This window comes from Raphanus sativus, chromosome 7 (assembly GCF_000801105.2).
Source record: "Raphanus sativus cultivar WK10039 chromosome 7, ASM80110v3, whole genome shotgun sequence".
Lineage (NCBI taxonomy): Eukaryota > Viridiplantae > Streptophyta > Magnoliopsida > Brassicales > Brassicaceae > Raphanus > Raphanus sativus.
Genome location: NC_079517.1, coordinates 13894044 through 13911496, shown reverse-complemented (window position 1 = coordinate 13911496; position 17453 = coordinate 13894044). Strand labels below are relative to the sequence as shown.

General features: G+C 35.4%; 4 protein-coding genes and 1 pseudogene across 7 annotated transcripts; 1 reads left to right on the top strand and 4 right to left on the bottom strand.

Moving 5' to 3' along the window:
• Window positions 1–1575: 1575 nt before the first annotated feature.
• On the bottom strand, window positions 1576–3054 carry LOC130498032 (uncharacterized; annotated as a pseudogene).
• A 121-nt stretch (window positions 3055–3175) lies between these two features.
• LOC130497557 (uncharacterized) lies at window positions 3176–5027 on the top strand. Its single transcript, XM_056990457.1, has 6 exons — window positions 3176–3309; window positions 3515–3687; window positions 3773–4099; window positions 4176–4514; window positions 4592–4756; window positions 4839–5027. Exons 1-6 carry the CDS (start codon window positions 3231–3233, stop codon window positions 4968–4970), a joined length of 1215 nt encoding a protein of 404 aa, XP_056846437.1. The 5' UTR covers window positions 3176–3230; the 3' UTR covers window positions 4971–5027.
• Window positions 5028–5396: 369 nt separating this feature from the next.
• On the bottom strand, window positions 5397–9605 carry LOC108818433 (ubinuclein-2). Of its 4 annotated transcripts, none has more exons than XM_018591403.2 (14): window positions 9230–9605; window positions 8733–8819; window positions 8560–8652; window positions 8399–8475; window positions 8095–8233; window positions 7639–8004; window positions 7432–7513; window positions 7225–7340; window positions 7052–7138; window positions 6836–6961; window positions 6438–6563; window positions 6274–6321; window positions 6030–6140; window positions 5397–5949 (listed from the first exon to the last, which is right to left on the bottom strand). In XM_018591403.2, exons 1-14 carry the CDS (start codon window positions 9461–9463, stop codon window positions 5593–5595), a joined length of 2049 nt encoding a protein of 682 aa, XP_018446905.1. In that variant the 5' UTR covers window positions 9464–9605; the 3' UTR covers window positions 5397–5592. The 4 variants fall into 4 exon arrangements, with proteins under 4 accessions (XP_018446905.1, XP_018446906.1, XP_018446907.1 ...); XM_018591404.2 differs by having other exon boundaries at window positions 7052–7135; XM_018591405.2 differs by having other exon boundaries at window positions 5397–5931; window positions 9230–9604.
• Window positions 9606–10034: 429 nt separating this feature from the next.
• LOC108816617 (peroxidase 13-like) lies at window positions 10035–11480 on the bottom strand. Its single transcript, XM_018589180.2, is given in 6 exon segments — window positions 10035–10511; window positions 10584–10749; window positions 10993–11018; window positions 11021–11047; window positions 11050–11176; window positions 11260–11480. Coding segments are annotated over 6 exon segments (942 nt in total). The 5' UTR covers window positions 11467–11480; the 3' UTR covers window positions 10035–10122.
• Window positions 11481–12700: 1220 nt separating this feature from the next.
• On the bottom strand, window positions 12701–14280 carry LOC108815458 (putative defensin-like protein 280). Its single transcript, XM_018588057.2, has 2 exons — window positions 14185–14280; window positions 12701–12977 (listed from the first exon to the last, which is right to left on the bottom strand). Exons 1-2 carry the CDS (start codon window positions 14243–14245, stop codon window positions 12829–12831), a joined length of 210 nt encoding a protein of 69 aa, XP_018443559.1. The 5' UTR covers window positions 14246–14280; the 3' UTR covers window positions 12701–12828.
• Window positions 14281–17453: the final 3173 nt, after the last annotated feature.

The following is a 17453-nucleotide window of genomic DNA, read 5'->3' as shown; positions in this document are numbered from 1 at the left end:
CGGTCCGACCGTGACTCGCTGAAGAAGCTGAGTCCGGTTCGGTTTAAAACCCAGATTTGATAAAAACCAGTAAAACCGGCTGAAACCCGGTAAAACCGGTGACCCGGTTTAATTTTAAAACCCGGTTCTTAAAAATTAACATATAGTTAAGTGTTTTTAATTATTACTAGCTAAAATTTAATATTTTATACTTAGTGTTCAACTATCACTATTTAATTGATTTTTTATTTTTCTAAGAAAAAATGTGAAAATATATTTTTGACTCTCATATACTATTTTTAATTTACCATATTCTTAAAATTTGAAATATTAGTTGTAAAAATAAATAAATATGATTTTTTTAGCTGTAAATCATTTGTTTTTTTTTTTAATTTTTAGTTTACATAGTAATCAGATTTATGTTTGTTGTTTATTTTGAGTTAATAAAAAAATAGAGAAAGTAATATATGTAGAAGTAAAGTTTATATAGTATAAATATATAACTATATACATCTTTATATTAATAAAAAAACCGGTTCGACCGGTTGAACCGGTCTAACCAGTCAACCAGTAGCTTCACCGAGTCGGTGTCCGGTCCGGTTTTCAAAACATTTCGAATACCTGTTCAAGTATGAATCGTTTTTTCAGGTATTATATTTTTGAGTTTTGAAATTAGGCTTCGTTCGAGTATTATAAATTAGTTGGTGACTTTTGAATTGGATCTTTCTGGTCCAAGTGAATTCAATTCTGATGTATTGGAACCTAAAAATATCCAAATAACTAATATATGTAAAATTTCAAATATTTTTACCAAAAATAATTATATTACCCAATTCAATTCAGATATTTTTTATTTAAACTAAAATAACCTAAAAATTATTAAATGACCAAAAGTAATTATATTATCCGTTTTGGTTCGAATTCGATTATGATGTATAAGAACCTAAAATATTCAAATACCCAATATACATTCAGTTATATAATGACATATCTAAAATATATGATATTAATTATGAAAAATAAATATTAATTTTTAAAAAATCAAAATTAAAACCCGCACGGGTGTGCGGGTCAAGCTCTAGTTAACTATAAAAGGTAAATAGCATCGTCAAAGTTGATCAATATATTAGCCGGCAATATTAAAACAATGTCTGAGTTTTAGACTCTATTAACTCAATAAAGATTCAGGAGGACAAACCTTATGAATTCAGTTTGATGATGCGGTCCATTAATCTTTGGCCTAAATATTTTGAGTCAAACTAAAGAGTAAAGACTGATATAGTAAAACTATTAAAGTCGCGAGCAACAGTTCACCATTGAGGAGTCCTCTCTGAATCTGACATGAGATTCTTTTCATGTTTGAGGTTGTTGCATTGTTTAACGTTGGCGGTGGTAACCATCTGAATATGTTCTCTCCTGTATGAAGAAAAAGCCATGGAAGATAGTTTGCAGATAATTAAAGACAAAACCAAAGTTCAAAGTAGGTAAAACATATAAAATTAATAATTATTTCAAATGACACGGAAGCCAAGTAAGGATGACAAGTTTGTGAGAAAAGTAAAAAATGGAGGAGTTTAAAGAAGGAAAACAGAGGATTTATATACCATCTGGTGTCTCAACGAAGAGATCTGTTCCTTGAGCAAGGAGGGATGTCTTCTTGTCAAATTCAGGAAGCAAATCAGAGGAGTCTTCAATAGGTATTACAGGCGCTGAGCCGTTCAATCTATTGATCTTAACTTCTTCTTGCTTTCAGCATCGCACCACCTCTCAAAGCTTTATTTATAGAAACAAAGCACCAAGAAACAAAGAAAGAAACATAAATCTTTCTTACAAGTTATAGCTGAGGCAGTGAGAGTGAGTATCACACTGGCACTTGTCCCAGTCATAGCGGAACAAATCATTGTGCTGAAACCGGGCTTCGTAGCCTGGTGGTAATGGAACCTCAGCTGAGGTGCCCGCCACCCAGCTTCGAAACCCGGCCACAGCGATTTAACATCCTTACTGCTGGGGCGCTGGACCCCTTCGGGGGATATTTGGGAAAGTGGCTGTCCAGACACCAGAGATACCAAAAAAAAAAAAAAAAAAATCATTGTGCTGAGCTGGTCTCTATTTTCTCCCATTGTCTCTGCCATCTGAGCACACTGCGACGCAACGACAGCTGCCGCAGAAGCCACGGCTGTCTCTTTAGTTGTTGGTCGACCATTTCCAGTCTTTCTACGGCGGCGAGAGCTGGGCTAGAGACATGGACTTCAGCGCCTCCATGGAAGCTTCTACAATCCTTTCGTTTCGCCTTAATTTCTTTCCAACATTTCTTTATCGATGGTGTAATCCTCCATGGAAGCTTCTACAATCCCAATATTGTTTCTGTTTAGAAAATTAATATGCTTATTTTAAAATCCAACCAAATGAAATACAGAAAGAGAGTTTTACAATTTTCTTGCGGAAGAAGCCATCATAGCTCAGTTCTGGTTGCATTGCTTGTTGCATCCATATCCATAACTGTACACATCATTTAAATAAAATATGTCAATATAATGACGTAATATTAAGACCAACATCACCCCTGTAACCAAAACATACACAAAAAAAAAAAAAAAAAACAATACCAAACTGGATATCTGTAGATCTCAAATGTGCATTTTCGAAGAGACCCAAATGAGATTCAGTTTCTTCATGGTGGTAGGTGTTGTCGCAAACCCATCAAGCAAAAATGCAACGCTCTGAAACTCAGTACATCCCACCTCCTAACATACATCAAACCAACAACAAAGTTCTTGTTTTTTTTTTAAATATTGACCAATCAAGATTCATACACAGTATTTTTAACTATCTACAATCTAACCTGCAAAAGATTGGCAATGCTTTGAACCGTGGGATCTGGGCTATGAACTTTTCCTTATAGGATAAACCATCTTCTGTCAAGCTACCCAACATGATGCATCCTTCCACCGCCGAGTAGACATCTGTGTCCAAGCATCCACCATTAGAAACCGAATCCCCTCCTCCTCTGCCATCACCGCCTCGCTCCACTGGTTCGTCTTCATCCTTCAATTCTTCAACCTGCACCAAAATCATAGACTTAACTTGACTGTGCCTGCTGATGGGTCAGTGTTTAATATGGAGGCCCAACACAATCTATAATACGAAGCCCACACATTTATATATTATAGATTCATGATTCCCCCGGTAACCCTAAAATTTCAATCTTGTTCTTCTCTCCCTCTAGTCGCTCAAGAACATCTTTCTCTGCCATGGGTCCGAAGCAGAAGCCTAAGCAGAAACATAAGCAGCCTATTGTTTATGAGGAAGATTACATACCAATTAAAACATGTAAGTATTCCTTTCAGCTTTTGTCTCTAGGAGCTGACTTAGACTTCTCTGTTGCTTGATTTTGTTTTTTCTTTTTCTTGCTAGATTTATTTATTGCAGTTTGATTTCTTTGTGTTCTGTAATTATAATGTATGATGAGCTTTAATTTCTTGCTTCAATTTTTGCAAATATTTGACGTGGTTTCTTCAATTACGTGTGGTTCAAGTAACCAAATACGATCTAGACCCTAATACTGTGAAAACTCTGGGAAATGGTGACATCTGGAATAATCTTCTCATCGAAAACAACATCACAAACAACAAGAAGCTCCTCACTGGAATCAAAGGTTTACAAGAGACTTACTATGACAAAATCTGTGAAGCTGTTGACGATATAATGGTTAGTTTCAAAAAACGTGTTTTTGCTTCTTCTATTTTTTTGTGTTTTGTCAGAACACTGATATTACAAATGTGCTTTATTTCAGGCTTCACTAAACTCTGAAGTTCAAGTCTTCATTCAGAAGACTCTGGTTTCACTTGAAGAGATGTACAATAAGAAAGGTGATGACATGAAACCTATTGTTCGTGCCACGTCAAAATGTGTTGAAGCTTGTTACTCATTCGATGAGATGCATGAGACTTTGTCCGCGAGATTTGGTCAGCCACTCAGAACAACCCAGAAGATGTATGACTTCTATTTTACTGGTAAAAAGGGATGTAAAGCTTACAAGCAACTTTCATTGGTGCGTGCTGCACAAAGAAGAGCAGAGAAACTCCAGAGCCAGAAGCAGCAGCTCAACGTTGACCACAAGGCTAGTACAAAAAACATAAAACAATTGTATTTATTGCATAAATAATTAAACTTCCAAAACCTATACACAATTTCAGAATAATATTGAGCAGGAGCAAGCCGGAGAAAACCAAGTTCATGAGCAAGCTAGGGAAGACCAAGTTCCTGAGGAGAAGGAGCAGCAAGCTAGAGAAGATCAAGTTCCTGAGGAGAAGGAGCAAGCTGGAGAAGTTCGAGTTCCTGAGGAGAAGGAGCAAGCTGGAGAAGTTCGAGTTCCTGAGAAGCAGGAGCAAGCTGGAGAAGATCAAGTTACTGAGCAGAATGAGAAAGCTGAATCACTTGAAGTTGAAGATCCAATTCAAGATAGAGATGAAGTTAATACTGAGCACAACGAGCAAGTTTACAGTGAATCATCAGTTCTTCCAATTCTGAAACAGGTAAGACTTGTTTATTCGCTTTATAATAAGTTTTTTCTATATACACAATATTAGTAAGTTATGTGAAATGTTTTCAGATTAATATTGAGCAGGAGCAAGCTGGAGAAAATCAACTTCCTGAGCAGAAGGAGGAAGCTGAATCACTTGAAGTTGAACTTCCAATTCAAGATGAAAATGAAGTTAATAATGAACACAAGGAGCAAGCTTACAGTGAACCATCAGTTCTTCCAATTCTGAAACAGGTACGAGTTGTTGATTTTATTTATAATAAGTCTTTTTGCATACACAATATTAGTAAGTAATGTAACATGTTTTCTTTGACAGCTTATTAATTCTCAGAAGGAGATCTTGGACGCTATGACATCTCAGAAGAAGATGATGGAAGCATTAATGGACTTGCTAACTAAGATTGCAAAGAAGGATGAACTGGAATCTCTTCGATCGGAGAGCATATAGAAAAATTTAAAGCTATTGGTGTACCATTTAATCAAGAAACTTTTAGTTGCATTATAAAAGACCATATTTAATTGCATTCCATATCATGTGGAGCCACAAAATCATATTTTTTACGTTCCTATGAAGTAAGCATTATAATCTTGAATGATTTTAAGATAAACATACATAAAAATTGAAATATATATAATTTAGGATATTTGTAGATCCTAATTCAGATTTTTCGGTTCAGGTTAAACCTAAATCCAAAAGTACATAGCTCATGAATCCTGTTCAAATATCGCTTTATAACGGTGTAAATTAAATTTCAACTCTTTTCGTTTGGATTAAGGTCAGATCTCCAGCTTAAGATATAATAGTCCATGCCCTAAGGTAGTCATAAGAATTTTATTATTTCATAAACATCCATTTCTAACCATACTTGCTCAGTAGCAAAGAAAACTGAGCTTCTTCTTAAAAATAAATCTTTATAATTTGTACACAGGGGAGAGGACTTCCTCTCTTTCTTCAAAGAAAATACACTAGAAAAATTATGACTAGACGCAAAATTAGAAGATACGTTAAAGTTACAAACAAAGGCAAGGCTAGAGCCAGGCTTCGACTACAGAAACTAAGCCGGAGTGCTTTAACTTGGCAGGTTCAGGTCCGGGGGAGCCTGTGTCTGCTGCTTAAGAGCCAGAACAATATCTTTCTCTCTGGACAGCTGATGAGATTCTTCAACACTCTTTTCTGTCTTTCTTCTGGCTGCCTTTGCTTCTGCTGAAGAGCTCGAGGATCCCTTTAGTTTCTCATGTTGCTGCTTTGACTTGTCCACTGTAGGTTGAGTGGTGACTAAGGACGTGGTGGTTGCGCTTGGTACAACAACACCTGTTGTTTTATCTCCAGCACTCGAAGCCTTCTCAGGATAAGTAGTACCCTCTGGTTTTGGTAGTGTCTGTTTCCTCTTCGTTATCTTCCCTTGACCCTTGCAATAAGAAAAGAGCTGATAAATGATCACACTCCAGAAAGGTTTGCAAGATCATGGAAACAGTCTTAAAAATGTTCAAGAGATCCGTTAAATACCATCTCCTTGCCATGATTTTCAAACAATGCTCTCCGTCTCTCCTTTGCTCGGCAAATGGCACGCTTGATCCCATGATTGTCCATTAACCTGTTTGGCCAGAGTTCAGCTAACTGGAGCATGAATAAATCACAAAAGAAACTCAGTTAGGAAGATCTGATAACCAATACTAGAGTCTAGTCTAGTGACTTCGAATGAACTTAGAGAGCAAATAGACCCAGAGTGCCAAAAAGATAAGTAACTTACATTTGCATAAAGCTTTCTGATATGTGGACCTGAATCTTCATCCAATCCCTATTATTGCCAAAAAAAAAAAACAGAGCAGAAACTGTGTTAATACTTCTCAAGTCTGGATCTAACAAATTGAACAGTGTCATGTAAGGTTGCCAAAAATGGAAAATCTTAATTACATCAACGAAGATGTCATATAGATCACATAATTTCTCCTCCATCGCTGCATCCATGACGAACTTCTTCTTCGCAGGTGGACCAGCATCCTGAAAATCGTCTGATGTTCCAGCTTCTTGATTGGTTGCCTGTGAATTCAGTGCAAAGAATATTCATGATACCATTTGTGCTTCAAAAAAGAGGATGAACACTACAAAGAATAGATAGAACCTATAACAGAAACCCAAAAAACAGAGGAAATATAGTGCTTAGCCATTATCAGAGAGAAGCATTCATGGACAATGGATGTCTAAATCCAACAACAGGGACAAAGAACAAAAGAAACTATGTAAAAGCACCGGATAAGAAAACCAAATTGAAAATCAAACCAGTGAAACTAGTAGAGGAGAAGAGAGAGAACCTGGGCTTCCATCAATGTAACCTGTGCTTTCAACATCTCAATAACTTCATTCTTGATACGTTGAAATTTGTTATCTTTTTCTCGATTTGCAGAGTCTCCAGAATCAATCATGATTTTCAAGTTCCTCTGTAACAATAATCTTATGCCTCAGTAAGAATCACAACTCCATTCAGATAACAAGTCTCCGGTAAACAAGAGATAGAGGTGATTGATTACCTTCAGGGATCTAACTTGTATTAGATGACCAACAATGCTCATGAGACGATTGATTAACTCTCCTGATACATTCCCTTGGCTCGCCTGCTTCAATAAATAAAATAAAATCTCAATACATCTGGAAGATTTTTAAGAGAATTAAAAAAAAGAAACATACATAAGAGTTTGATTACCGCAATCCTAGCAACTTTAGCAAGCTTCGATTTTACGTCTCCTGGCAATCTCCTCTTCACTGCTTGAGATGAAGAGGTATCAGCATCTTGATTCTCAGTGGCAGCAGGAGGCCTTGCTGCAGTAAAATTGTACATTATAGTTTGCTAAAACGGTATTTAAATTGTCATGCAAGTAGTCAAGTAAGTGCTTGAAAAGTTAAAACTCACATTCAGCGACCACCTTCTCCAATTCCCTGAAGGCTTTCTCAAGTGTTGAGGTTTTAGGCCTGGCGTTAGAACCGCTTTTTCTCTGTATATGCAAGGAAGCGAGTATTAGCAGAGGGGAAGATCAACCTAGAGTACATGCTTCCTTCATTTTCCAGACCAGCTAAACTAAGAAGTCTTAAACAGGTAAGATAGCTGGAAAGTACTTACTGTTGTTTGAGTAGATTGTCTGCTTACTATTGCATTGTCAGTGTTTTCCTTCTGGCGGACTAGTGTTGATTTAGCCAAAACATCTGGCCGAGATTTCCCTGGCAGTGGTGAATTAGATTGCTGATGAGCAACTTTGTTGCTGTACTTCAGATGAAGACCGCCAGAAGAAGATTCAGCTGCCTTCGACGACTTCGGACTTGGACCTAGAGCGTTTCTCAGCTGATTCCCTTTATCACCATGCTTCACATTTTCCAACGAGAATGAGTCATTGCCACTTTGCTGTTTCAAAAGAGAAACCGAATCCTGCACTGTCTTTGAATCGGTGGACTTTTTCTTCAGAGAGGGCCCAGAAGCAGCTGATTGATCCTGGGATTTCACATTCGTGTTATCAATCTTCTTGACTGGATTCAAAAAAAAAAGAAGTTATTTGTAAGCAGCAATGGTACTACTTACTACCTTTCCCACATCCGTCTTAGCTATCTTGCCTTGTTTTCTGGATACATCAACAACATCGCCGCAAGGTTTTGCTGACTCTTTCCTTTGCCTTTTCTTTGGTTTCTGGTTTGAAGTTGTTGTAGTTGTTGTTGACGGTTCACTGTTGTTGCAAAAAGTTTCACAATTTTAGAGAAACTGGTAAATGGAAGATGATAGCATATGTATAGAGAAACTGGGAAAGCATGAATCCTATCTATAATCAGAGCCCACACTGATATGAAATGGTATTTGTCAAACTAATTAATTAAGAGGACAAGAAACTTACATCTGTTCTAACTTTCCTTTGTTGACGAAAAATCCATCATGTTTGATTTTGGCATCATCAACTTCAAAATACTCATCCTACAATGCCCAAAAAAAAAGAAGAAGAATGATACACTTTGATCACATAAGAAAAAGAAACATAAGAAGGATATCTATGCAAACCAATTCAACGTCATCAATGAATGAGTCTTCAGTATCATACTCGTCGTCGTCCGGAGCACCATCTAGTTCTTCCCCATCACTACTATCTCTCCCCTAGAAAATCAAAATATTCATCTAACTAAGTACTGCTAAACAATAAACAAAAATGGTGAGAGAGAAATAGGGAAAGATACCATGTAGAGCCTTTCGATCTTCTCAATAACGGCGTTGAAACGATTAGAATGAGGTTGGTCGACCATTTCACCTTCTGCTGGTGGTCCCTGCATTGGATATATATATATCAATAAAGCATAAGAAACAGATATGATCCAAATCATATGCATTAGAAAGAAAGAAAAACAGCTTTAAAGAACATCTCCCTAGACAACAAATCACTGTCAAGTTGTAGGTTTTTCTTAGATTCAACAATTTGCTTATTGAATCCCTAGAGACTCAAACCCAATGCCAATGAGCAATGACAGCACAATTCACTTCACCAAGACTTTACAGAAATCTTTCCGACCAATCAGTTCATCCGACAAGGAAAAAAAAAGAGTTAAAATCCGACAAACAGTTATAAATCATTGAGTAGGGTTCTGTCTTAAAACCAGAAAGTTCCCAAAAAAAACCAGAATTGAGCACCCAGGAGAAGGACAAGGCAACAGGAACAGGACCAGAATTGAGAACTCACGGGTGCATTGAGGTGAGACTCGAGATTAGGGTTAGCAAGAGGAACCGTGTCGGGCACCGAAGAAGCATAGCTCTTGGTAGCCTCCTTCATGAGCTTCTTCCACGAGACGTACGTCGTCTCGCCTCGCCGGAGTTCAACCTTGAGTAATTTCCGATCAGCGGCAGCTAATAACTTTGGCGAGGTCCTCGACGATTCGCCGCCGTCGGTGGTGGTGGTCGCCTTGTGTTCCCCCATGGAGTGATTGATTGGGTCGGGTCAAAGAGGTAAGAGAGACCCCCAGATAGATCGGAGAAGACGCGCTTGCCTTTTGGAGAAGAACCAGGATCGAGGTTTGATGTTGTGAGTCTCGACGGGTTAGGGCCCCGATTGGCACTCTCGTCGAGTAGACCTGAGCATTCGGTTTAGGAACCGAAATTACAAAATTTTCGATTTTCCGGTTTATCCGACAAGCAAAAAACCGACCAGTTTCAGACATTTTGACCGAATAAATCAAATAAACTGAATTAAACCGAATCAACCAAAATTTATACATCATATTTTTGGTTTTATACCATATTTACCGAATAAACTGAACTATATATAAACCAATGTTGGTTCTTTGGAAGAATAATAAAATTCAATACGATGTGGGATGTTCGTTTATGTTGACACTTCTCAAAATTTCAGTATTTTCTTAACACCACGTTACTAACTTCCTTGCATCATATCTCATTGAATTTAGATCTTTTTATGACATTTTAATATCCTATATTGTAGTACATGTCTTTATTAGCATTAGACAGAAAGATGTTTAAGGAAAAAAGGATTGAACCATAACATATCATTTTATTGATTATAAATTTAGATCAAACATACAAATTACATAGAGAACGGATTTTATTTAAATAGAAATTTTAGTTTGTGGTGTTACATTGGTGTCGGATTTCTCCCTCGACACCAACCTTCACTCCTATCGATCCCATCTTCACCATCGATTTAGTGAACTCCGGAAAAAAATGATCCTTGAAAGTCAAGAAGGAATCGATGATCTTCTTTGTGTCCCTATCTTGATACAGCGCAGCGTCAGACTGGATGACTCCTCTTCCCTTTTTGATGTTGTGGAAGATATGCCAATCAAATGTCAATGAGCTTCCCAAGTCCAGGGGAAGTCTCACATTGACATCCCCACCTTGGGGGCATGTCGACCTCAGCATTTTGAAGAAGGCTGGGTCTAAGGTGGGATCTTCAGAGTCCAGTCGCTGTGTGACAAAGAAACAGGCGACTGTGCCTATTGTGTGTGCACCTATAAAACAGAAATATATAGTTTAAAAATGAATTGTGGAGATAGATCAATTAGAATAATAGTATAGCTTACCAGCACTGAGAACGACAAGGTCTTTCTCTGAAAGGCCCTTCTCTCTGAACTTCGACTTTAACGTCTCGATGGACTCTTGAGGATCTGGCAAGTTAGCTGCCTTTGACTTCTCAGCTGTCAGGCCATCTCTCCGACCTGTTGGGACCTCATAATAAGGTCCTCTTGCCTGTTCATCCATATATAATATGATAAGTTTCATCCCAAAGAAAGAAAAACAGAGACATACATGATCATCAAATCACTTTCAGTTTCGCTGAATGCCCGCAAAGATATAATCAGAGCAGAAAGAACTTACTATCAAATATATATATTTATATATATATACATATATATATATCATTTTCTTGGTAAAATATATATAGCATTTGAAAGAATTCTCTCTTTCTTTGGTCGCAAGTAAAGTATTTACCGTAACGACAGCGTCTCTAGCAGCAGAGCAACGATGTCAGCGCAAGACACAACTCTGGACACACCTTCTCAGTGGCAGATTTGGCTTCATCGATGATTTCAAATCCTCCCACTCCTGCGTTTCCCACTGCGGAACCCTCATCCTCCTCACCATCTCGTTTTATCAATATTGAGGCGTCACATCCCTTCAAAGTGAGAAGCCAAAAAGAGATGTTAAATCTCTCATGAAAAAAAAAAGAAACATGTTTCTAGTATTAACTAAGCTTACCCCAACGAAGCAGTCGTGGAACTGCAGCCGGAGTAATACCGCCGCGTTTCTTGGGTTCCTCGCCACGCTCCCTTCAACAACACCGCGGACGATCTCCTCTGCCGATGCACACTCTTCTTTGTAGAACCCCGGCCTTAGCTTCCCCTCTGAAAGAAGTATATTGCCATAAGCAAGAAAAAAAACTAGGATAATCACTATTTTGATCATTGCCCTACTTTTGATGTTTGATATGATTAATGAGAAATGTGTTTGATTAAGATAATATATATAGTGTAAGTGTTAGATAGTGTGAGATGGTTAGTGTTAGATGATGAAGAACATTAGTTGATGGTGTGTAATAAGTGTTAGATACTGACCATTAGGTGTAGTGAGAGTGTAAGTGTTATTAGGTGAAGAATAGAACATTAGGTAGTGTTTAATGAGAAAGTCACCTAATCGAATTAGTAACTAACAAAATTACACTCTTATCCCCAGTGACAGAAAGATTTATAGCCGTTCTTTTTATGCTTAGTTGATTTCGTGTCTTATCTTTTTACCTGACCGTCCTAACAGATTAATTCTAGTGAGATAGTTGAAAGTTAAAAAATATTCGAGTTACTAAACCAGGTCCTGTGGAATGCTTATTACCCTTGAGCCAGTTTTTCTCTGAATATGCTTCAATTTGTCTTCTTGTAGTGGCATGTGTTGGTTTTACAGAGGACATAGCCAGAGTTTGCTTTGATAATATCGTAACAATGTTATATTGTGATGGTACGACTCATACTACTGTCGTGTATTAGATTATTTAACGGTGGAAATGTTGGAACTGTGTATAACAATTCTCTCCATATCTCTATTTTTTTCTTTACTGCAGCTAATTTTCTCATCATCCTTTGAAGAATATAATAGGTGGTGGCAAAACAAGTTTGATATTAATCCCACACATAGTTGGGTGGTAAGACGGACTCAAAACGGTGGTAAACACTAAGAGAGGTGTATTCAACTAAGAGTTTGAAGTGATTTATATTAAAATGACAAATCTACTGTTATTCAAACATGAATTTTTAAAAACATTTTAAAATCCAGTGTTATTGAACTTGACATTTTATAAAACACTCTGAAATCCACTGTTATTGAACAAAAATTAAGTTAGTGATTTTAGAGTGCTTTAAGTGTTTCTAGAGTGTTTGTGGGGAGTTCTTTAGTTATAAAAATAAACATACAAATCTCACTGTTTTAGATAAAATTTCAGAGTGTTTTAACAAAAATCACACCAAACCCTCTAATTCTTATGCAATCATCTAAAAACCCATTAAAAATTAAATCACTTCAAATTTCATATTCAATACATCAATATATAGACTCTAGGAAATTAGTTGGTTGATACTCAGTCCGCTGTTTACTCCAGATTATTTTTAAAATAAACAAAGTTGATCTTTTTGAAGTATATGTTTAGCTTAAAAGTGACAAAAAGATTGCGAGATGAAATTATAAATCATTATTAAATAGACGAACAATCTACTTATACGTCTTTCTTATTTATTTTATGTTTTAACTCCGATAATCAGATATATTCGAAACACATTTTTATTAGCCTTTGCAGTAACACATTAGTAAAGCTGGTATAGCGCGGTCTGGTCCACAATAGCCTCCCGGATGACCACTTTTCTTACAGTATTTATCGCAGTCTTTGTCAGTGAAATCTGGACTGCAGTCAAATTGTACTTGGTCTCCTAACCCTGTCCCAAAAATATATCAAGGATGTTAGAAAAATATTTAACTCGAGAACAAAAAAACATTAACGCATGTATATTTGTAATGTTGGGTAGAATGTTTCTTTTTTTCCTTTTTCTTTTTTTTTTTAGAAAAAAAACCTTTCATGTTTAAAAAGTTTGTTTTCTTTTCAAAATAAAAAAACACCTGACAAACATAAAGAAAATAAATTAAACCGAAAAACAATCAAACCACATTCTAATCCGGTCCATCCAGACCAGAAATAGTCTTTAACCTAACCTAAGAAAACAGAAAGGCAAATTAGAAAACCGCCACCAACAAGTCCATTGGAGCCGCACCGAAGAGAAGTCACCCGCATCAAAAATAAGTCACGTCCACCGGAAATCTCAAGAGGAAAACCGAACAAAGGTGTTATTTTCACCAGAGACTAGAGTACCGGAATAGAAGAGCAGAGTTGGTCCTCCGCCACAACCAAACGAAGAGATAAACGGATCTAAGCAACATGTTAGACGAAAAATAGGAAAAGAAAGAGAAGAAGTGCAAAGTTGCAAAGAGCAAAATAGATCTAGACCGCACCCTACTAACCAAATTGCCTCCACTGCAACTAAAAATCCTAGCTCTGCCGCCATTCTCAAAAGTGAGATGCACGATGAAAAAAGAAAATCGGTGCTTCCCATATATAGTCAAACCCAACCCTTACGCCGTGCCTTATCACCGAGAAACTTATGTCGCCTCTTCTCTACGACAACACTGCTCGATCCACTGTGGATCTACAGAAAGAAGACGAGAAAGACTTGAGGGTCACAATTCAGATCTGCCTCCACAGATCTAAGTCGTGAAGCCAGAGCCCCGCACCGCCGACAACCATTGTATAACCGACCGCTATCTTAGATCTAGAATATCAACACCTCCAAAAGGGAGAAATGATTGTCTTTTAAGTTTATGGATGACTAAACAAAAAAATAAATAAAATATAAAAAGAAAAACCGACCCTCTCACAACTTCTGGTGTGAGAACCGGGGCCGAAAAGGGTAAAACAGAGATAAAGGATGTCCATAAGAAAGAGAAAGTCTTAGATGAAATATCAACTTCTTCCGATCATAAAATTCTGCCAATGTTTATAGAATATTAACCAAATACTCTTGTTACATGAATTTTGAATATAGAATTAAAGTATTAGCAGAAGAAAAAGGCGAGCTAGAGAATTTGAACCTGCGGTTAGAAGTACACTAAGGCAAACAAAAAGAAGGAAGAAATGTTTGGTAGAATCCATTTCACTTTGATAGATATTATTATTGCAGTATTTGGCTTTTATGTCCTGTCTGAAAATGAATCTCAAACACACTTTATATATACTACTCCTTCCTTTTCAAAGTATTGCATGTTGTAGAAATTTCACACATATTAAAAAAAAATCTATAATTTTGATTATAAATATATTGTTTTAAATTAATTATTTCCCATAATTTTTAATCAATAAAAATTTAGTAAACAATAAACAAATTTTTTTTTTGAAATTTACAGTTTATCATTATTATTTGATAAAAAGTAATGTATTTTTTAGAAACAAATCTTGTTTTGAAAAAAAAATCTTTTTGTGATAGAGACTAGTAAATAATATTTTGTGTGTATTTTTTTTTTCTCAAACGGCCGTTTTATTATTCAGGCTTAAGATGGTCTGGGGAACCAGACCGGAATAGAACAACCAATGTAATACAAGTTCATATGGAAAGATCATATTTTGTGTGTATTTAGTTTTCGACAGTCAATGATTCTTATATGTTGACCGAATCTCATGTTTCTTATTATCGGGATTCAGTCTACATATACTTAATTTTGTATAGACAATAACTTTAACGAATCTGGGTATATTTATTTTTTCTTCAATTGCAAAAAAAAAAAGTTTTCCTAACTACGAAGATTGATGTTAACTAGTTGTTTTCAGAAATTGCACTCTATAACTAGAAAAACCATAAATTTGCTAAGTAACTAAATTTTTAGGGACAATTTGTCAGGTACCCATATTAAAGGTTCAAATTGGTGTTGTACGCATGGATTGACGTTTGTGGTTCAACTCGTACAATCCATCTTCGTTTATGACGAAAATAACCCCAACCTGAAACGTTATCTAGCGTCTGCAATACAATGAAAGTCAGAAGGATTATCTGACAATTCTCTTAGTTCTATCTCATTGGTTATAGACCCTAAGTCTTATAATTCATCCCAACCACACGATTCCGTGGTTTCTTGTGTCAACACTCGTGGCTCAATTTCCAGAAATTCTGACAATTCTCTTTGCTCTTTCTTCACACTTCATTTCTTTATTTTTACACTATCTTTATTTTTAAATTTTCTTTTCACCTAAAATTTTATATGTAAATCATTTTCTCAGCATAAAATTATGATATATACTTAATGAAAAATAAAAAAAATCTGATAAATACTTTTTCTGGATTTATGATGAACTACATTATAACTGATCAATAATTTGACCATTAAACATGTTACAAAATATATTAGAGAGTTAGCGAATTTTGTAACAAGATACAAAATTTGTTAACATGTTACAAAATATATTAGCGAGTTAACAAATTTTATAACATGATACAAAATTTGTTAACTGTATAACAACATCAACTATAGTCTCGCTAACATGGTACACAATTTGTTAATATTAAAATAACATAAATTTTTACTAGGTTTATGATAGAACTACATTATAACTCATCAATAATTTGACAACCAACATTTCACAAAATATGTTAGCGAGTTAACAAAAATTGTAACAAGATACAAAATTTGTTAACATGTTAAAACATTTGTTATATGTTACGAAATATGTTAGTGAGTCAACAAATTTTGTAACATAATACAAGATCTGTTAACATTAAAATAACATTACTACAAAATACATAAACTTACTTCAAATTTAGACAAACATAGTGAAAATTTTACCAGAAGATCACTTATGAACTTGTTTGATTTATACATTCAATTCCTAAAGTGTTGGGGTTAAATGCACAAAAGAGGCAAAATTTGAGGACAAACCATTGTTGGTCATCAAAGCTTTTGCAACCACCTCTTCGGTGAGGCTGATTATGACGACGATGAAGGCTGAGCTCGAGCCATCGACGCATACATGTGTTGTCCGCAGGTGAAAAAGAAGCCCAAACGCAGTGGCTAGTCTCGATTTTAAATACAAAAAAAAAATTCACCAAAATAATCAACACTGTAAATATTTTAATCAACATGTCTCTAAAAAAATCCATAACAAGTAGAAATTTAAGTTTGAATAAAAATAGAGTCTGTACAAAAAAATAATTCAAGAACACAGAGAATGGAAAGAGAAAGAGCTTGGAGAAAATAAAAGAGAATACGAGAGAAAAAATAAATTAAGAAAATAAAATTCATCACACACATATCTCAAAAGAAATAGACATCTAGCAAGTTGTGTGTGTGAGGGAGTGAACCTCAGCAAAAAGCAACGTAGAGATGTCAGCTTAGATGTGTTGGTCAGTATTAGATTAGTAGGGTTAAAATGGAGATTAAAATTTTTTACTAGGACATTTACTTAATATCGTATGCGATTTGCGGTATAGAAGCAAATTTTTCCCAATTTTTTTATCTCTCTCCTCTTTAGTTCCCTATTTCTCTCTACCCTTTCTCTATTAATCTAATTTTTTCACCAATTCACCCAAATCTTTTTTTATTAGTTGATCAGTGTATTGTTTTTGTCTTTTATGTATATTAAATATGTATTAAAACCATAAATCTTTTCTGTACTATTTTTCTGATTTAAAATGGTTTATATTTTAAATAATATAATAATTGTGGTCTATGAATTTATAGATTTTTAAACTTTAAAAATGTGAAGATATAAGTTTCAAACTATTGTTTCACGGAGAATTAAGTTTGAAATTATTATTTCCTGGATATATAGAACAAGATCATAGTTTATGAGACATCTAATATTATATGATGGTTTTCATGGAAATATAACTCGTCTACCCTTGAAATTTTTAAATCTATACAACTTTTATGAATACACAATCTAATAACACACCCACCCCTCCATTAAATTATTTTAAGTACTTCAGATAAGCCAAGATTAAAGCTTTTACGATATATAAGATGGCCTCGTTAGATACTTAGATCATTAAACAAGACTCTATAAGTTTTTAAAGTAACTGTCTTATATAAGCCTTAACTAGAGTTCGACCGCATGTACGGATTTTTTTCCACTTTTAAAGTTTATATGTTGCATGAAACTGCCTCTCAATTGCAGCTATCAAAGCATAGACGACGCATATTTCACTCGTTCAAGAGACATATCAATGGTAGCAAACATCTTATAAAGAGAGAATAGAAAAACTTTAGCAAAAATTTAGAAATGTATATAGAATATTCTATTTTTGGAGAGGATATTAGATTAGGTAGTTGATGAAGAGAATTATATGTGTGTGTATATATATATACTAGAA